The sequence below is a fragment of the Andrena cerasifolii genome, chromosome 1 (genome assembly GCF_050908995.1).
Source record: "Andrena cerasifolii isolate SP2316 chromosome 1, iyAndCera1_principal, whole genome shotgun sequence".
Classification (NCBI taxonomy): Eukaryota; Metazoa; Arthropoda; class Insecta; order Hymenoptera; family Andrenidae; genus Andrena; species Andrena cerasifolii.
In genome coordinates, this window is record NC_135118.1 from 3,688,474 (window position 1) to 3,710,790 (window position 22,317).

Consider the following 22,317-nt stretch of genomic DNA (forward strand, 5'->3'; position numbering starts at 1 on the left):
GAAATTGTCTCTTGAGTCTTGGTCGAGAGAACCGTAGGTAAATGGTCCACAGAGGACCATATTGGTCCCCCCTCGCTGACAGTGACTGCGAGACCGCAACCGAAATTATATCGGTCTCGACTCCTTGCCCACACTATTCCTAAGTAAGATAAAACATTTGAAAAGCTACGTTTCTCCAGCATATACTCACATTCCAAGTGGAGGAGAAGGTGGAACAGGTGCCACAGGCGGAGGGTATCTGCAAACTATCGTGATAACTTCGTCGCCGTCCATTTCAAGGCCGGGATGAAAACGAACGACAACGTTATTGGTGAACACGCGTTGAGGATCTTGTCTCGTACCGCATCCTAGAACGTCACCATCCAATCTGTTCATTAAACACCTCTAACTTCTCCAAAAATACCATTTCAACTACAACTAAGTATCCACTTTCTTTCCGCATCCTTAGAACCCTAAACCCTCGATCGAAGAAACGTTCACGACATTCGCAGACTATGTACAGGGTGTTAAAAAAGAGATGGTCACTGCTTTAGGGGGTGAATCTACCTCTCTGGAACGGTGGAGATTTGTAAAAAGAACTTGCTGCAAAATTGTTTATACCATTGAAAATTAATGTTATTTTTTTTTAACAAAGTCATCTGTTCTCTTCGTCGACGCAGCCGACGCGAGTGCTTCAAAGGGAGGAATTGGATTTATAAAGTTCTCCGCACGAAAACACACTTGGTACACGTTTCGGCTACACTTCCGAATGGCCCCAGTGGCCGATCGACATGAGGTTTGAGGAGAAGGGTGGGGAGGGTGTGTGGACCCTAATCCAAAATTGTTGCTTCGGGAATTTACTAGTTTCCGAGATATTAATAAAAAAAACTTTTAGTATGTCCAGTTAACTTAATCCGACATAACGCATTCCACTTATCAACTTGTCCCGGGTATCAGTATTGGTTGGGGCTAGATTAGGGCGGGGGGCGCGCGCCCGCTTGCGGGCGCGTAAAGCATGGTGGGGAACCGATGTGAGATTGGAGATTTGGACCAGAAACTTGCGGATAAGATTCATCCTATTAGACAGGGTGGATACCTATTACTCTATTCATAGTCAATACTCTACGGGGGTGATTCTACAGGCCAAAATAAGACGAAAATATAGAATATAATTTTTTAATATCGCGCTTCGTTTTCGAGAAAATTGGCTTTGAATTTCAGTTAAATACGCGTGCTTTTCCGGCACCTGAGGGGCACGCGGAGGTAGGGGGAACGCGGCAAACTGTCCGTAGAATAAATTGGGGGAGGGGGTAGTTTGTAAAAAAAAATTAACAATACTTTTTTATTAATATTTCGGAAACTGATAAATACCCGAAGCCACAATTTTAGATTTAGGGTCCCCACCCCTCACCACCCCACCCCACAAACCTCATGTCGATCGGCCACTTGGGCCATTCGGAAGTATATCCCACATTTTCGATAAATACAGTGCACTAACTGGTTAAAATGACCACTAACGTAACAAATGCTTAAGGCTGAGTACACAGACATGTATATATCTTCTGGACCAAAATGATGTGATAAAAGTGGCGAAGAATAGGTAATCTGGGTGAAATATCAAATCTTGCATAGATACAGCAGTTACCCAGTGACTTATGGACAGGGGTGTAGGGGAGAGGTGCTATAATAGGGACAGGTCTAAAATGGGACGAATCGAATTGCCAAAATTCTAAACGCATTGCACATGCAAGTTATTTTCCCGTTTATGACGACACTAGTGCCCAGTCATTTGACGTAACCTTCACTGCGGCCTCACTTGCAACAGAGTAGTAATCCGCGGTTGCTGTTTTTCGGCAGTGAAAGTAAAATTTTCGTTGATTTTCTGTGTCGTTTTCTGAGATCAAGATATATGCAAAGTGTTAAAGTGTTATATCATTAAATTAGCCTGTATTTCACTGAAACGAAAACACTTAATAGCTAAGCTTAATTGATTGTTTTCTTTGTTTTGTGGTTGTTTTGTATTAGACTCACTTATTGTCTTAAAAGGGACAGCATAGCAGGTATTAAGGGGTCATGCTCAGTCAGGAGGCCAAAAAAAGGGTGGTGTTTAGAAATTTTTTACTCAAAATCTATAGTACATTTCTCAAAAAATCTTTTTTCCTTTTAAAGATTGCACTTAGTACCGTGCATCGTAATTTTCTTATTTAAAAATATTTATCAATAACTAAGTTATTGTTCATCACTCGAAGATTCTCTGAAAAAAAGGCTTCTGCGGTGACCACTGCTGCTCGAAAGTCGATCATCTAAAATAAAAAAATCAAAAGAATTTACTTAGTACATTATATTATCTAGTATTTGAACGAAGGATTTTTCGAAATAGTGATTTGGGAAAAACGGCTGATGTATAAAGTAAAAGTTTCAATTTTTTTCATAAATCGTGCCTGATTTTCGTCAATTAAAAGAAAACTAAACATCGAATAAAAAATCTTTCGTTCAAATACTAGATAATATAATATAATAAGTAAATTCTTTTGAATTTTTTATTTCAGATGATCGACTTTCGAGCTGCAGAAGCCTTTTTTTTAGAGAATCTTCGGGTGATGGACAATAACTTAATTATTGGTAAATATTTTTAAATAAAAAAATTACGATGCACGCTACTAGATGCAATCTTTAAAAGGAAAAAAGATTTGTTGAGAAATGTGCTATAGCTTTTGAGTAAAAAATTTCCAAAGACCACCCTTTTTTCGGCCTCCTGACTGAGCATGACCCCTTAAATGGGACGACTGTTTCATGGCTGTCCCTCACATACACATGTACTGCTGGACACTATATGTATTTTACTTTCCTGTAAAGTTATTAGTGAATCATCTGATACATTGATGGCATCGTTTTAAATCATCAATAATTATTAGTTGATGGCATCTTATTTCAAATTTAAGAATTAGTGTTAAGAGTTAATTTTTTCCATAGATTCCATTATTTTGTATCATTACGATTTACAATTAGAATTGCAATACTTAATAAGTTCAGTTTTATTAACGTGTCCCTTTCGTGACTTATACTGTCCCATTTAAAACCACCTAGTCCTTTAAAGGAACATTTCCCACTTATTTGAAAATCCAAGATTTTATTATTTTCTATTACAATTGGTGAGTTTGTAATATACTTTTATCGAAGGGAAATAAACGCACTTTCGTTTGACGTGCTTGGTTTTTTAAATACCTATAATGATATTGTCAGAAATGGACGCCAAACAAAAGTGTCCCTTTTATAGCACCTCTCCCCTACACACATACACACACGCAACCCTTTAAAAACACATCTAAGCGGAGCGAAGTGGAGAAACCCTTCAGAATGATATGGAGAATCTATGTGGTAGAGCCCACAGACAGTATTATTCCCTGCGTGGGTTTCTATGTATTTCTGCAGACGGTTAGAGGTATCGTAAAAGCTTCGGAACCTTCGGTCGTTCGAGGCGAACGGATCGTAAATCCCGGTGAGGGGCGCTCACCTTTCAGAGGTAGTTCCAATTTAGCGTTGGTTGAGCCGCGTCCCTTGAATATGCACGCGCTGTTACGATCGAAATCGGCGTAGGCGACACCGTAAAACGGCTCCTCGAACTTCAGCTCGACCTGCATGCTACCCTGGCTGCAGTTCAGGTAGGCCTTGGTACGGTTCAGGAATATCATAGACGAGATGTCGTCCAGCTTGGTCACCTTGCCGTCGAGCACCGTGCTCGGTGGCAAACCGGGCTGGTACTCGATGCTGTTCCCTTGCGAAGCATAGTTGCTCTGCGACAACGCTAGAGGAAGCGCTGTCGAGAGCACCACCAACCACCCTGGCAGCATCTGAAATCATCGAAATGATTCTGAGCGGAGAAAGGAGCAGGCGAAAAGCGTTTCAAGTGATTCGGAATAAGTTAGCAGTTGATGCGAGGCTTCTGGACAACAGTTTTGTGATACCGTGTTGGAAGTAATTTTATTTCGTCCTGTACTTTCTTTGTTTAAATCGTTCTATACTCCCTGTCATTTAAGGAGGAACCTGCCGACCGACGAGTTTAGACCGGTTCTGCGCAGGTTGACGCTCATTGGTGCCGGGAGAAGCCACTATTGGCTGTACCCCCACCAACGCTTTCTCGGAGCCAATGAGCTCATTCTACATGCGCGAAACGGGTTCCTTCTTAGATGACTTCTGGTATAGACCCGTAGTAGACCCGTTCCTGGAGGGGGTGCGGAAGATGCCACCTTATATGTAAAATTTTGACTAATAGGAATAATAATCGAAACTCTTTTGTACGATAACTGTTTCAAACTATGTAAGTGTATATATATATATACTTACACACACACACATATGTATATATATATATATATATATATAAGTGTATATATATATATATATATATATATATATATATATATACACTTAAATATAAAAGTAAACACTGCATATCAAATTCTTAATTAAAGAGTATTAAATTAATAAGGGCGGCAATATTGGTTTTGCAACCTAGGCGGCTAAAACCCAGGAACGGCGTTGCATTTGCACCAATTCCGTTCTATTTAGCGTAACTGCTAAGACGACAATAGATTTTGGCTTCTGCCTTCTTTTATTTTCAGTAAATCCTGGTAAGTTATAAAAGTATCGTCTTGATCTAATTTCACAGTGTAACTAGAATGCAGATTATACATTTGTGTAAACAGTTCTACAAAAAAATCAATAATTATGATAAAGTACAGTAACGAACGAATTTTGCAACCTTTCACACATCTGTTAAAATTATGCAAGTACTTTGTCCAGAGATTTTCAATCCTTCTCTTTATGGCCGTGTGTAGTAATATGCCACATGTTTGCCGGTATAATATGCCACAAGTGCCACCACTCATATCTTTGTAACTCTTTCTATTTAATTCCATCGAGTTGTTTTTTTTCGTATCAGAACCATGCCTAAGAAGTATGTACGAACTTCAAACCGTGCTGCTTGGTCAGACGAAAGTTTAAAGGAAGCCATTCGAATGGTGAAGGAGGCTCGTACTACAATAGAAAACAAAATTTCGAAAATGCAGATGCTTCTTATGACGATTCGAGTGACCTAATCCTAAATGATCCTTCGAAGGACCTAAATGTGACTGGGTAAAAACTACTTGTTGCGAAAACTGTGAGCATGAAGGCTGCATAGAGATTGGAGACTGTTTAATTTGCTAGAAATAGCTATTTTTTTCAAATATATTTTACGTTTCATTGAGTTCAAATATTTCTTATAAGTTACTAATAGTTTGAACAGTTTAAAATATTGTTGATTCTGAAAAATTTGAGAGATTAGTTCGCACTTTCTAGCTTGTGGCATATTACCTCAGACCTTTCCACATAGCACACTCTCGTTGCAGCAAAGTTGCAGAATGGTTGCAGTGCAGGATTGTAATGTAGCACGCAACGTTGCCGCAAGCGTGCAGTAATAATTCTATGTCCGCCTCCTGCAACGTTTCGGGCAAAATCATAGAAGTATAAAGCTCGTGTTTCTTTTTCTCGAAGAAAATTCTTTTCCCCCCAAGAGTATTCGAACCGGCGACCCGTAGCGTCGTAGGCGAACACTTTAACTCCGCAGCTACAACCACTGATTGATAAGAGTGCTAACGTATTCGAACTTATACTCCTACCATGCAAAACTTTAAACTCAAATTATTCAAAAACGAAGACTCATTTTGACAAACTCCATTAGGGTTTTGTAACACTAGTAGGTATGTACTACAACTTCAACCCTGTGTCATTCTACACATTGAAATATACAGGGTGAGTCACCTAACATTTAAACTTAAAATATCTCCGTTGTTTGTAATGATACGAGAAAATGTCTGAGGAAAAAATTGATTGCTAGACAAAAAGGACAACATATTATACATGGTTGAATTTGTATTTTTATTGGCTACAACGTTACGGTAATGAAAATACGTCATCCCATTAAAAAAACCATTGATCTTGAAATTTCGGGAAATATAACCGTGGAACAAAAATCGTCTCTGTCAGAATAATTGTCTCTCTAAAGCAAACATTTTTTTTCCTTAGACATTTTCTTGTATCATTAAAAACAACAGAAATATTTTAAGTTTAAATTCTGGTTGCAGCAACGTTCCTGCAATGTTGCTGCAATACTGGCGCAACGTTGCTGTAACATTGTGGAAACGTTACCAAACGTTGCCGTAACGTTGCAGAAATATTGCAGGAACGTTGCCGCGCAATATTGCAGCGCAACACTGATGCAACTATGCAGCAATAATTCTATGTCCGCCCCGTGCAATGTTGCACGACAACGTCGCAGCAACGTTACATCCACATTGCGCTGCAACCATGTAACACTGCGAGGTTACTGCAACCATCCTGCAACGTTGCCGCCACGAAGTGTGCTGTATGGGTTTTGGCATATTTAACCACCACTTGGGTAATATGTCACTTTCGAGGACTTTTGTATTTGTACGTTTCTCATTCAACTATAAAAGTTACATATCTCTACTTATTAGTCAATACAGCGGATTAGCTACGCTTTCATATGGTTTTATCTTCTTCCCTGTATTTACTTCTACTTGCGAGTTATCGCGTTTCAAAGTTAACTGTGGCATATCACCCCGAGTTACCCTGTAGTGCGCAAATGAGACTGAAGGTTTTCCGCGCACGATCTACGAGCCCACGACTAAGCGTTTCAAATTTCGCACGCAAAGAGCTGAACGATGCAGCGAGATACAGGAATGAATGATTGATTTGTATGATCAGCGAGTGAGAGAGAAGTAACGTGCAAGGGAGTGAGGACCGTCTATGGTCAAACGCGCTTTGCGAACCAATATAATTGAAGCTATGCATGCCAATGTACATATGTGCATACCTATACGTACTTATGCAGTTGTGACTCTTCAACTTTCGTGCATCGCTTTAAAAATTGTTTCAAGCAAGAGTTACCCCTGTTGATTGGTTCTGTAGAATGGAATAGAAAGTTTGCGGTAATTCTGTTCAAACTTTGCGAATTATTTTAAAGTATTAGAAAATTCTATCGATGCTCGACGACAGTATTGTTAAGTTTTCAATTAAAAAGGTTTCCTTGAATTTTCATTCATGCGAAATGTGCGACAAGAATATACAAATGTGGACACAATCTTCATTCATACGATGATTCATGCTTAACTACACTTCTGAATCCCAACAGACGCGTCTTTGCTCAGTGTAAATATAGTTTGCTTGTCGGGCTATATGAGAAAAGTAAAGTGTACCTGCGAAACAATAATATTTGTATATGACGTATTATTACTATAGAAAATACGGCTGTACTTCTGAATGGCCCCAGTGGCCGATCGACGTATGGTTTGAGGGGAGGGGTGGGGAGGGGATGTGGACCCTAAATCTAAAATTGTTGCTTCGGGAATTTATTAGTTTCCCAGATATTAATGAAAATCTATTAGCATTTCTGTTTACTTATTCCACTTTCCAATTTGTTCCGGATATTAGTATTGGTTGGGGCTTGATGAGGGGGAGGGGCGGGGGGGGGGGGCGTAAAACATGGTAGCGAACCGATGTGAGTTTGAAGATTTGAACTAGAAACTTGCGGATAAGATCCATCCTATTATTCAGGGTGGATTTCTATTACTCTATTGCTAGTCAATACTCTGAGGGAGGGGGTGGCATTTTTTTTGTTACGTAGTGCTGACCACGTGCACGGCTATCCCACATACAAAGAAAACAGCAATACTTCGTGTATCCGCCTTGCAAACCTAACAATATTCCGACCACTTTTAAATCGGCACAAATTTTCCATTCGTGTTGCTCGTAAATATTTCAATAACTGCGCCATTGTCTCATACAGTTCTTTTGTTTGGACGGCATGCGCGATTGGAATCGATGGCTTTTCACTTCCATTATGCAGCAAGACAACCTTTAAACTAGTTTTGCTGCTATCGACGAACAAACGCCACTCTTCTGGATCACAAGGCTGCTCGAATTCATTGAACAGAGCAGGATTATCATGGCAACAGCAGATATCGCGTGATTTCGTATAGTGTCGGGCGAAGGGCTCATGACGAGCTCTGTAATACGTTACTTTCACGTCTGGAGCACAGAAATTTTGTTGCTTCATGTGCGATGCCAGCCGCTCTGATTTCTCCTTTGTCAGCTCGAGTTCTCGAATCCAATCATTTAACATCGCCTGTGTCATAACTTTCGGTTTTTCTTCTTCGAATGGTTCTTCTGTTTCTTCGAATACACTTCCACTTGTTAGTACTATATCTGAATTGTAACTGTCGACATTACTACAAGTTTCCAGTGGCTCGGGATCAACAGACGCGGTGGCGTCTGGAAGCTAATTCCCCCTCCCCTCTACCCATAGGCACACTGAGCGACCATGTCTCTATACACGAAAGATAGCGAAACTGACAGGTCGTCGGGGCTATTTTAGCCTTATTATCTTATTTTATGACATAGTGCCGGTGTTTTTACATGATTAAGGGAATCATTTTTTTTTTCGAAACCATATGTCGTTTTACTTAATGTATCGAGCTATTTGTCTAAAAGATATAAGATTTATTCTGAATTAATAGTTATAAAAATGGTAGTTTTAGGATTACGAGTTATGACGTCACGTTTTTCTACTCCACTTGACGCCAGTAGGTGTCGCCTCGGAAGCATAATTTATAAATGTCACTTGGCTGTCATTCAACCATAACCTGCTAGTTGTTAACGTTCTTGAAATGCCACGATGGTAAAGAAGATCTCGCGCGATGGCGGCTGGAGGTTCATAGGAGGCAAATTTTTGCAAAAGATTCAACAAGACGCATCTGAATTTTTTTTTAGCATTATGCAATAATTTACAAGGGCTCCAAAAAATAGTTCAATTTGAAATGACAACGTCTGTACACTGTAGAAAATGTTCTCATAAGGAAACAACCACTACCAGCCATTATATTCTCCCCTTGACAGTTAAAGAATTGTGTTTAAAGTCAAAGAAAGGTACACCTTTGCAAGATTATGTTAATATTGCTTTACCGATTGGTTGGAAATCGAGTTCGCAAAAACTGTGCGAACAATGTTCTGAGCTAATATTTACTAAAATTGAAATTACTACTCCGCCAATAATTATTATAATAAATTGAGGGCTCGGATGCAATAAGGGGACTAGCGCTCGAAAATGGGAAAAATTATTGTCCAAACGTTAAGAAATATTGGAAAATTAAATGATGTTAAACTGTATTTTAAAAAATATAATGTTGTAAAGCTCGCCACGACACACATTTTTTCTATTTACAGTTTTTTTTATCCAATCATTAGTATTCGAGATAAAAATTATAAACAAAAAAAAATTCTTCAACCAAAATCATTATTTCTTTAAACATAAATTGGTGCACAGGTGCACTCGTACCCACAAAATCTTCAAACTTGTGTTCCTTGGTAACGTAAGGTCGCAGAAACAGATTTTATTCTACACTTTCGATTTGTTTTTCCATACAGAATCAGACCCTATTCAATTGCACTATGGTTCCTGGAACACCCTGTATACATAAATATAGTCCTAACATTATCTAACAATAAGTAAATTCAAAATATCACAGCATCACGTTCAAAATCACTTTTCTCAAAAACTAACCGACCACTGAAAGTACTCTCCTACCCAGTTCCCAGTTGCACCACAATTTACCGAACACTCTGTACAATCCTCCTTAATTTTCAACTTTCGCATCACAGCGGCAGTAAAACACTTTTACACCTGTTACCGCGAATGCAGATGATCTCGGCGGTAAAAGACGGTAAACACCTTTCTGTCGTTCCGCATCATTTTATTACGAGAGCTAACTTAAAAGAGTCATCGAAGGGTTGTTGACCTAGCCACCCTTTTGCTGTATATCATGATGCTTTGTGGTGGTAACGCTTCGAAACTGGCACTGGTGATAAAATAAAAGGGAAATCTCGGGTGCGGAGGCCTCGCCAGATGGACCGGGCAAGGCGCGGGATCCGCGAAGGAGCGAGGTCCGTGGAGAGGATCGAATTCCTTCTTCCGCTCCGCGTGCCAGCGGAGGTCAGAACGACACTATTAGCCTCGCGATGGAAACGTTGCGCAATGCACGACGCGACGCGATGCGGCGCCGCGATACTTGCCGGCTTTATTCCCGAAAGCCTGCTTCGGAGCTCTCCGCGCGTTGCAGGACCGCGAAGGAAAGTTCTGGCACGCTTCGGTGCCCCCGCACCGTTACATGCCGCTGTAATGCTCCCCTTTACACAGAGCCACTAACGAACCGGTATCGCTCGAGGTTTCCAGCTATTCGCTGCGTCCTCCTCCAGTTAGGTGCAATTCCATCGGGCAGGCTTTTGTTTGTGGGGCGAATTGTTAATCGGAGGTGGCTGGAGAAATGGGGTGGGGTTCAGGAGTTAACTGTAGCGCAGCTGGGGACGTAACGTGGCCAGGACGCAATACGGAAACTAGCGGTGGCGAAGATGATGGGGGATAAAGAAGGAAGGTTTTCAGAAATTTTACTACCTTCAACACTGGTTGAGGCGAAGGGTACGCACAGTAATACCTCGCGTTACGTTACGTCTGAAGCGATGCCTCGCTATTACGTAACCGATAGAAACAAAAATTTCTAACGCTGTTTGGTGTATTGCTACGCCAAGAGGAAGAGAACGGTTCGCTTCTTTTCTTCAGTTTCAATTCGCTTAGGACTTAGACCAGGGCTGCACAGGGAGCCGTTTTTAGCGCCTAGCTGCGAGCAAGCCGCCTGTGCCGTTGCTAAGGTTAGAATTGGTAAGGCGAACTGCAGTAGTGTACGTGCATTTGGTACGACTTGGACCCGGCTGTATACACTACTGCAGTTCTCCTCGCCGATTCTAACCTTAGCAAAGGGACAGGCGGGTTGCTCGCAGCTAGGCGCTGAAAACGGCTCCCTGTGCACCACTGACTTAGACCCTCGTGTTTTGCAACTTTTATAATATGCGCCCAGTTAACAGCGTTCACTTTCAGGACTATTCCGGCTTCAGGCATACGTGAGAACGTAAAACGTACCTACTGCCGTTCAATAAGTATTAGGACACCTGCTGCATTCGCACGAAATGTAATATTCTCACTGCTTTTATCTTCTGGTTTTAATTTGCAATATAAAACGAAGTCAAAGACTTGTGAGAGTTCTTCAGTACACTTTCAATGTTCTTCTACAAAATTAATCCACACAGAGTGGGTGTCCTAATATTTATGAACTCTGTGTACCTATGTGAGAATTGTCAGACGCGTGTCAAGATGAAAGTTTGCCTGTAGCTTACGTTCATCGTTGAAGCCGCTGAAACGTCTCAGATCACTTCCCCGTTGTCCCTCGATCCAGCCTGGCTATGACAATCGCATGCCTGTGATCTGCGAACAAAAGGAAAAGGAAGGATTCAATTTGCTTCCTCGATCCTATTATCCTTTCTTTCCTTTTTTCCTATTTGCGAACCGCTGGATGATTTAACGAGACAGAGGATGACGCTGCGTCGACCTCGGCCTCTTCCGGTCCCGCGTACGCTCTCTTCTCACGGAGACCTCGACCGATTCTTTCGGATCGGCATGACTCGTGGTTTGATGACAACAATCGCGCGATGATGTTTCGAGAGAGGAAACGGAAGCCTTGACGTCGAAACGAGGAAGCTATTGGGTCGACGATGTTTTTATTGGCCTGATTAATACGAATGCATGTTTCTATTCACGAGGTTTACTTCTTGTAATGAATTTGCTCGAATAACATTTGCTTGTCAGCTGTGTGAAAGTTGGTGATTCTGCATACATCTTTCTCTTCTCTGTGTCTATGGACAGGATGTCTCAGCTGGGGTGGTATGAGTAAGAAGGTTCTACATGCAGAAGCGACTTGAAAATATAGGGTACAATTTTGTTACAGGAACCTTTATTTCGGGGAAAATCGAGTTTGCAAACTTATCTGATATGCGTGTGCTTCGATAACAATAAGAATTGATAGCAGAGGTATGATTGCCACTTGTGTCTCTTCCCATTAAGGGACCCATACAGCACACTCTCGTTGCAGCGAAGTTACAGAATGGTTGCAGTGCAAGATTGCAATGTTGCACGCAACGTTGCCGCAAGGGTGCAGTAATAATTCTATGTCCGCCTCCTGCAACGTTTCGGGCAGTAGGGCCGAAAATATAAATAACGGTGTGTATATATGTGTGCAGAATCGTAGAAGTATAAAGCTCGTGTTTCTTTTTCTCAAAGAAAATTCTTTTCCCCAAGGGGATTCTCGAACCGGTGACCTGTAGCGTCGTAGGTGAACACTTTACCGCCGCAGCTACAACCACTGATTGATAGGAATGCTAACGTATTCGAACTTATACTCCTACCATGCAAAACTATAAACTCAAATTATTCAAAAACGATGACTCATTTTGACAAACTCCATTAGGGTTTTGTAACACTAGTAGGTATGTACTACAACTTCCACTATATGTCATTCTACACATTCAAATATACAGGGTGAGTCACCTGACATTTAAACTTAAAATATCTCCGTTGTTTGTAATGATACGAGAAAATATCTCAGGAAAAAATTGATTGCTAGACAAAAAGGACAACATATTATACATGGCTGAATTTGTATTTTTATTGGCTATAACGTTACAGTAATGAAAATACGTCATTCCATTAAAAAAAACCATTGATGATCTTGAAATTTCGGGAAATATAACCTTGAGACAAAAATCGTCTGTGTCAGAATAATTGTCTCTCTGAAGCAAATATTGTTATCCTTAGACATTTTCTCGTATGATTACAAACAACGGGAATATTTTAAGTTCAAATGGTAGTTGCAGCAACATTGCGGCAACATTGCAGGAACGTTGCCGCAATACTGGCGCAACGTTGCTGTAACATTGTGGAAACGTTACCAAACGTTGCCGTAACGTTGCAGAAATATTGTAGGAACGTTGCCGTACAATATTGCACCGCAACACTGATGCAACTATGCAGCAATAATTCTATGTCCGCCCCGTGCAATGTTGCTCGTTGTCCGGTTCTCCCACTCTCGTCCGCAGGCTTCCAAGAAATGGTGGGGATAGTCGCCGGACTGTCAACGGGAGGACGAAACGGACTCATAACGGGGAATTACTGTACTATGTAATGATAGTAAAAAAAAAGCGGGAAATCTTCATCAAGCCGGTGACTTGTAAAAAACTACACAAAATGTACACATTTCCCGAGCGTTCAAAGGGGTATACAGTATTTCCTCGTTAGCGGCTCGCTGGTCGGGACCGGCGTTGAGCCCGTATCGTGAACAGAGCCCTAATGCCGAGTGTTCGTTTCTCGCTTCTTTCTGGCCGAAGGGAGGAGCGAGATGGAACACTGCGTGCGCGGCGAGCGTGCGCGATAGTCGCAAGCGCTTACCGTGAGCACGAAAACCGCTTCGCAAAATCTTGACGCAGGCCCGGCTCACGGTAAGCGCTTGCGACCGTCGCGCACGCCCGTCGCGCACGCAAAGGACAGAGTGTCAGACGTCCGAAAGACGGAGCGAGACAGTGCCTCTCGCTCTCTCTCATTCCATCTCGCTCTCGCCTTCGCCGGACAAGAGTGAGACAGAAGTGGTGGGGATAGCGAAAGGTCCGTATCGTGTACACCAAACCGAGCCTGTAACGAGGGAATACTGTACCCCCTTAAGGTGTACGATTTTATTGCTCTCGACTGTCAACGGGCGGCCTACCCGGGACAACAGGTGGGGTGGATGGGTCTTACCCCATCATCCGAGCCCTGAGCCTTTTCAATAATCCGAGGAACATTGTAGCTGGCAACGAAAAAGCTGACGAAGCCAAAAAAAATCAACCTCGCACCAACCTCATTCCAATGGTAAGGTAAAGTAGCCGAATATGACGACCTCTCCTAATATGAAACCCCAGCTTATCTCCGCTACAGAACTCTTGAAAGTCATAGCGATGCTATTTCTTTAGTAACTAATCGTGTATTTGCTGTTTCGTCCGCACAGTGGCGTTGTAATCAGTTAAGCGTCTTGAGCAAGCACCTATGTCTGAAGTACGTTGCAGAAAGTTTTTGAAGTGGTTCGATTAAATTACAAATACCTCTAAAGTGGTAAGTGTATAACGATTCTCACGAATACTGTTGTATAGTGCTTGCAATGGAGTTTAAGGCTTACTAGTTGTATATCATTAAGTGATGAAGACTTAACTTCGAAACTACTTAGTAGTTATCATGTTATTGTTTCCAAATACGAGACCCGTGAAAGTTCTACTGATGGGAGTGAAGACGAAATTGTTCCGAATGATGAAAGTGATTAAGAAAGAAAATTATAATACAGAATGCTTGTTTTGCAGAAATCCTTATTCTTCAGATGTGCTAGGTGATCAGTGGGTTAAGTGTACGTATAAAGTGTTACGATGGGCGTGGTGGGCCCATGAAGATTTCGGTAACGAAGAAATAGATTTCACATGCCGACTTTGTAAAAAAAAAATAAGTTTCAGGAAAAAAGCAAACTGGGTCTCATATTAGGAACCCATTTTTTTATCTGCGTATTTGAATGACTTTCGTTGTTTATTTTATTATGCAGAAACCTAATGTTTGTTATGGTACTTTCCAGTAGGTTGCTAAAGAATACATATTCTATTTTTAGAACGTGTATCAAATTTTAATAAAAGTGTTCTCAGTCAAGATTTACGATGGTTTTAAGAAATGGGTCTCATATTCGGCTGCTTTACCCCACCAGTTGAGAAACTGCCATTTTTGCGAATCTGACAATGAGCTAAAATATATTGAAAAGTAAGGGGAGTATTAAAAAAAAATTACATAGGTGGATTCATCGGTCAAAGATACACAACTTTGCAATTTAAATTATTTGTCTGTACCGAATAGTTTGTGAGATATTCAAGGCAATATATGTTCGACCCCCAACTTTTAGGGCTGTTGTCACCCGTTCAACATGCAGGATTGCCGGTAAAAAAAAATATAGGTTGAATATTTTCAATTACACTGCAAACCTGTATGAAAATCAATGTATACAGGATCAATATGTTCTGTAGTCAGTTAAATCCAGGATTAATCGATTTTATCTTAAACAATTATTTTAAAACATTTCTGCCGGCTACGGAAAAGTTTGTGCTGTAGAAGAAAACAGCAGAAAACTGGTTTAAACGCTTCAAGAAGGGCAATTATTCTGGCGTAAATGGCGATCCATGCTGTGGAAAACTTTATTAAAAAAAAATTATTTTCAACTGCTCAGACATGGAACGCTGGTGGGGAATGCGTTCGAGCGGTGCTAAAGATTATTGGAGACAATGAAGCTTCTGCATTCGCAAAAAAACGGCGCGAACTTACTGAAGAACCTAATATTACTTGGGAATAGTGACGCCCCTCGAGGGGACTTTAATTTGAACAATGGATGTCACGTGGAGATCCTCGAGGAGGATTTGGGAATGATAAGATGGGAGGAACAGAGAAGAATGCGCCAAAAGTGGGACAAATATGTATGTGGACGATTTCGCTCGAGTGATGTAAGTAGTGTGTATGTGGAAAGTGAGAAGAGAAACGCGGATATTGAAAAGTTTGGAGAAGTTTTTAAGACATCGAACGTTGAGGTAACAAATGTTGGAACTTTCGAGGTTGCTCGCAGGCTGTACAGAATTTTTTGCATGAAAATAGTGATGGAACCAATCCAATGATAGGGGAGACCGGAGCTAGTTGATACGTTTTTCAGTTTTCAATGTTTTTTATTTTTGTTTGCATTAATTACTTAATAACAAATATGCCAAAATATACTTTGGTGCTTCCTCTTTAATATATTGTAAATTAAAAGTTGAGAAAAAATATACAAAATGAATGAAAAAATGTTATTTGGACGAAGGCAAAATGTATCAATTTACCCCACTGGGGGGCTAGTTGATAAGCTATTCTGTTTTCAATTTTTTTCATTTTTTATTTGAATTAATTACTTAATAACAAATATGCCAAAATATACTTTGGTCCTTCCTCTTTAATATATTGTAAATGAAAAGTTGAGAAAAAACATACAAAATGAATGAAAAAATAATCTTTGGACGAAGGTAAAATGTATCAATTTTCCCTTCTCCTTTTTTCCCGAAGGGAATCTCCCGCGGGCGTCAGAGTAGTGTGGGATTTCTACCCACTAAAAGCCCACGGCCACTGTGAAATTTTTAATAATTTACATGTAAATATCTCTATTATTAAGGCCTATTGGCAGAAACGCTCGGACACCTATTTACTTATTTTCGACATAGATCCATCATGCCAAGGCTCATGAAAATCGGTGAAAATTGTTATTCAGATCATTCAGGTAAGTTTCTCCTATTTTGTTTTTTTTTTGGTTAATATTCATAGTTAAACTAAAAATATTAAACCAATTATTTGCCAGAGCGTTCTTACATAATGTCTTTAGAAGTTCCTGTACTGGATTTCAACAAGCCTTGTATAATTTGTATGTTATAACAGTTCTATTCTGAAAAACATGCCTGGGGACAGAAGTACCACGTCACTATGGGGATGAAAGTATCATACGTATTACTTGGGCGAGCAAAATAGCATACAGGATAGGAATTCTTCAGGTGATAATGATTGTCTATGTCTGGTTTGTTGGGACCCTTTCAGTGAAAGCTGTGCTAGAGAGAAGTGCATCCAATGTCTAGATTTTAAGGGTTAGTCCCACGAAGACTGCACCATGGGTGATCTTCACTACGTATGTCATAATTTTAATTTGGAGTGTGTAAAATTTAATACCTATCATTCAACTAAATACACAATTCCAAAGAAATGTCCAAAGCTGGTTATGCTTTCTACCTTTCGTTATCTAAAATTTATTTGTTTTTATCGTCACTTAAAATATGTGTATTTAAATGTTCTTTTTTCTATAATTTTATTTATAATAAAAAATCCTATTTTGCGTTGGAAGAAGTGTTTGACCTAATTTTCCTCAAAATAATTAGTGTTACTTTCGCCCCCCACCGTATGTTACTTTCGCCCCACCCCTGCAGGGTAAAAGTAACAATGACAGTCACTGAGCAAAACTGCCATAACTCTTTGACTACTTATCGCATAAAGCTGAATCTGGGCTCAAATGATAGACCGAGAAACATGCTGTCTGAGGTATAATTGTCATTTTTATATCTGTAAAAGGTAATTGTAGGCTAGGCCAAATGTAAAAAATGTTACTTTTGTCCTCGCTCTCCCCTACTATCAGATTCAGTCTATGCATAGACAAATCTTGAGTTGGGTCGACATTAAGTTTCGATTCACAATAAGTTTGGGTTAGGTTCAGGTTATGACTATCTTAACTCGGGAGTAGGCGCATGTCGGTCCTTTCGACCGACGATTTCATATGTTTTGAAACATGATCCATAGCGTTCGACTGTTTACTTTTTCCGTGGAGCTATTCCTCTTTGAAGAAGTTCTTGACTTATTTATGTTACGGAGCGACACTTAGTGCACTCGTGTAGGTTTTAAGGGGGTATACCCGTTTGAACCCTCGGAAAATGTATAAATTTTGTGGATTTTTTTACAAGTCAACGGTTTAATGCAGATTTCCCGTTTTTTTAACTATGTTTACATAGTATTATGAACTACTTATAAAAAAAGTTTCAGTTAAAAAACTATTGTTTTTCGGAAGTTACGGATACATGTCCGAAAGTCTCTCGATTTTAGACGGCTAAACGGTGGCCCTAAAAACTCGCGCTACGTTCAACCAATTTACTTCAAATTTTGCATGCAGAATCATAATAAGATTCCGCATCGTCCAACGAAGGCTTTTTTTATTTCGATTCCCCGTTTATTATTTATAAAGGAAAGAGGTGGATTTTTCTCTTAGAAAAATTTAACTTTACCTTTGATCTCTCACCATTTCTTTATTTTTCAAAATTTTCAAAATCGCCTTCGTTGGACAATGTGGAATCTTATTATGATTCTGCATGCAAAATTTGAAGTAAATTGGTTGAACGTAGCGCGAGTTTTTAGGGCCACCGTTTAGCCGTCTAAAATCGAGAGACTTTCGGACATGTATCCGTAACTTCCGAAAAACAATAGTTTTTTAACTGAAACTTTTTTTATAAGTAGTTCATAATACTATGTAAACATAGTTAAAAAACGGGAAATCTGCATCAAACCGTTGACTTGTAAAGAAATCCACAAAATGTATACATTTTCCGAGGGTTCAAACGGGTATACCCCCTTAAGATGCGAACATATGAATGAAAGGCGGAAAGGGACACAACATCGATCGAAGTTATGCGTATAGATAAATAAAAACTGTCGGTAGAGAATTCAATATCTGCCACATGATTCTATGGAGATTTATTAAAATACTACAACGTGGACAAGAGGCCACAGTAGGCTACAAGTACGAATCTCAATAAGTAGGTACCTACATACAGTTGAATGTAAGACTGACTAGTAGATTATAGTTTTTATACCAAAGATAATGTTTATGGTTATCATATCGTTTTGCTTTTCTTTTAAAGATAATACATTTTTGTTGGTCCGAACCTTCATAAATAAACATTATTAATAAAATTCTGTTTTATCTCATTGGAAAATGAAATATTTCATTAAAAGGCAACTCTTATATCTTAGTAACAACTTACCCCAACGCGATAACAACTTGCCCCAAATAGGGATAAAAAGTTCCGCTTCGATCAGCCACAAATAAATTACTTTCTACGAAAAACCTATTACGATATATCAAATACAAGCTTAAAATCCGAAAATATAATAAATTTAACAAGAAATTAGTGAAGAGTGAAGAGAACAACTACATTATTTTCCAGTTATTTTTTATGTTTTATCGAAATCCGAACTTTTAGCCCCGGTCTCCCCTACATGTATGCTTCATTCTCCGAACTGTTCGATTATCCGAACAATTCGAATTTCCGAACCACCTCGGTCCCAAGCAGTTCGGGTAATTGACGCTCTCCAGTGTGCGCGCGCCTACGTAATCAAGGCGCACGTAACTCCTACAGGAACGAGATTTGGCACTGTTGCGAAAGATCTACATTTCCGTCAGAGCTGGGCGATCGATCAAGCAATACCGTCTTTGATAACTTCCAATGGAGGGGCGGAAGACGGGGGGGAGGAAGGTGTGAAGCAGCGGACAAGCAATCTCGAGCGAAGGAATCACATTGTCGGTCACGTTCTAAGTCGCCAAATCAGCTTAGCGCATCAATCGGTACACGTTTCTTTCGTGTAGGTGCCGCGCGCGTGCCCGCAATTCGCAACTCAGCCGAGGAATGTCAAGCCACGCTCCCACACGATTGTTTCTTCTCGATGCTGGGTGGAGGTCGTTGCATCTCCTTGTCCTCGGTACAAATTCCACGCTCGATTCGAATGATAGATTCTACCTTTGTGCCCACCTTAAACTCGGCTGGGAGTGGAAATTTGAAAAACAAAACAGTGCAATCTGCCTACCCCTCCATCGCTCAGAACTCGTGGGAAAGGGTCTAGCCGGATAAGCTTAAGGAAAACGGCCCCAGCACCAATTTTAATATTTATGTGTTCTAAATAATGCTCTTTGCCTAAAAAAACACTGAGAAAAATTTCAGATCTCTACCCCCTCTCGTTAGGGTGATATGGGGATAACAACCCTAAACTTTACTATTTTTTTTCTCAGGATCTACTTAAGATATTTGAATGTTTAAAAATGCAAATAGTAGGTACTTTTTAGCTCTACCACATATATTTTTTTCGAGGATGCTTGCGCGTGGGTGCTCGAATAACAAGTCCACGGCTGTCGGCGTTATTTCTTTATCGGACCAAGTTTTAAGGTGTAACTCTGTAGTAAAGCCACCCCACGCAAGTTCGTTTAAATTAGCATAAAATATTAAAAGGCATTCGCGTAGGTGCTTAGACACCAATACCACTGTTCACCATTCGATATGCTTCTGTATCGTATTCCTTCAGCAATGCAGAGTGTCGCCGAACTAGCGCACAGTGGGACGAACCGCCAATTTAGGTGGAAAAAATTAAAGTCATCAATATTTATAAGAATCGGTATGTTGGCCCAAAAATGTCTAATTAGAGCAAGTCCAGCGTATTATCTTTTTAATGTACACCGTTTTCGAAAATCGGTTCGTTCAAGTTCATATATCTGAAGGCAAAAGTCCATCCTGAGGAAATTGCTTCGAAATTAGAGCTTTTTTCGCATTAAGGTAAGTATAATATTTAAAAACCTTTTCATGTTATAAAAATTTAATATTTAATTTAGCATATTTTGGTTACTTGGAAAAAACTTTATTAATGGTAGATATGAGGCATTGACTATGCAAAATTTACAAGGTCTTTTTTTTTAAATTTAATTACTAACCAATGCCACAAAGTGCCACTGTAATTCCATTACAATTTGTAAGGTTACTACGGATAGTTTCGATTTATGCTAATTTGAACTGCTAACATGTGCTAATGGATTGAAAATATAATTATAGGCAAAAGTACCACAAGCGCAAGTTAATTCGCGCAGCGAAATATTAATATTACGAATTATAATATTATATAATATTACCAGCTTATTCCAACTAAAATGACATTTAGCAATAACGATATTACTATTTACCATAAATTGCTATTGACCATGGTTGATGGGAAACTGTGCAATTCATTGCCCGACACTAAATCCACCCAAAAGTGCTATGTTGTATACCAACGTCATTTAAATCTATATAAAGTATTAGTCAGCGCGTTAGTTTTCCAGATAGCAATAGTAAGCATCCTGAAGTCCTTCTTTTATGACCTTATCCGTACCCTATTACTCATCCTTGAACCTCGATCTCTATGCCTCATCCCTTAACGACCGTTAAACTCAGGACAACCCCCACTTTTCAGCTTACCGAAAACCGTACATATATATATTACACGCAATTCTTCCAGTCAGAAGCACTCGAGCACTTCAGTCCGAATAGTCAGGACACGAGAATCTAGTTCTGAATCTATAATCTAGTATTTATCTGTAATCGTCTTAGTTTCCGTTATTTGTATAAAGTTATTTAATAAAATAAAAGTAATACGAAAAATACGGAATACAACAGCTACATTTGCGGAGCCACCCCGGAAACTATGAACGATATTCCCGAATCATTCCATGCCAAGGAAGAACATTATGGTTTTGGTCTATCAACGCTTCATGCCCGGATTCGTTGTTTTGAATGCTTCTTGCATATTAGTTACAGATTGCCGGTAAAACTGTGGGCAATTAAAACAACCGAACAAAAATCTGAAGTAAAAGAACGCAAGAAGCTTATACAATTACGTTTCAAAAATGAAATGGGGTTGATCGTTGATAGACCAAAACCGGGGTCTGGCTCCACAAATGGTGGAAATACTGCGAGGAGGTTCTTCAAAAACCATGAAAACAGCGCTGCAATTACGGGAATAGATAGCGGGCTTCTTGAGCGATTTTTGTTACATCCTTAGCGCATTAGCATCAGGTTACGAAATCGGTATACCACAATTTGAGAAATTTGTAACTGAAACCAGAATTATATATTTAAATTTGTATTCGTGGTATTTTATGCCTGTGACTGTGCACGAAATACTGACGCACAGTGTAGATGTTACAAAGTCTTGTCTACTGCCAATAGGGATGTTATCAGAGGAGGCTCAAGAAGTCCGCAATAAATACTGTAAGCGGTACAGAGAATGCCACAAGAAAAATGTCAAGGGATCTTACGAATAGGGACATATTAAATGCGTTACTACTTTCTTCAGATCCGCTTATTAATACAGGGAATTACCATATAAAAAGAAGGAAGCTATTCCAAAAGGTACATTGCATTTGCTGGAAGGACTAGAAATTTTAAACGATCCCTATTCTAATCAAAATGACGATAGTTTTAGTAGACTTTCAGAAGACTCGGATTCTAGTGCCAGCTCATGGTACGAGTTATAACCCTCCATCTTTAATTTATTAATTAAACTGTTACGTGCAAAATTATTAACATGCGTTTGAAACAATAACAATATGTATATACTTCTGTATTCATAAAAAATATATTGCTCGTCTTTTTCAACCTGAAAAGTATAAAAATTGGCCATTACTTATTTTTTTCCACCTAGATTGGCGATTCGTTCCACTGTGTAGCGGTGGTCTGTGCAAAGAGGTGATTCTATATGAATAAATAAATAGAGAATATAGAATAATGTATTTTCTTGGAGGACTTCTTTTCGGAAGAAATTGATTCTGAACACTAGTCTGGGCTAGGTTAGGAAATCGGTGGACTGCAACAGTAAGCGCGGTGTAAGTGTAAAGATGGAATGAATCTTTGTGCAAAAATAAGTCGAGATTGTGTAATAACTTTTTTCCAAACGAGACTTATTTGTTCGTCAGGAAATCAGGG

At 39.7% G+C, this 22,317-nt stretch overlaps 1 protein-coding gene across 3 annotated transcripts in view; it reads right to left on the reverse strand.

Moving 5' to 3' along the window:
• The window catches only part of Pot (zona pellucida domain protein papillote), a 32,931-nt gene that overhangs the window by 5,703 nt on the left and 4,911 nt on the right, over nt 1-22,317 (reverse strand). For 2 of the 3 annotated variants that reach the window (XM_076807387.1, XM_076807396.1), the window contains exons 2-4: nt 11,266-11,353; nt 3,494-3,830; nt 191-347 (exon numbers count right to left, since the gene is read on the reverse strand). In XM_076807387.1, coding sequence (XP_076663502.1) covers nt 191-347; nt 3,494-3,830; nt 11,266-11,271 — 500 coding nt within the window. In that variant the 5' untranslated portion in view covers nt 11,272-11,353. The remainder of the gene's footprint in view (nt 1-190; nt 348-3,493; nt 3,831-11,265; nt 11,354-22,317) is intronic. The other variant, XM_076807405.1, reaches the window with a different exon arrangement.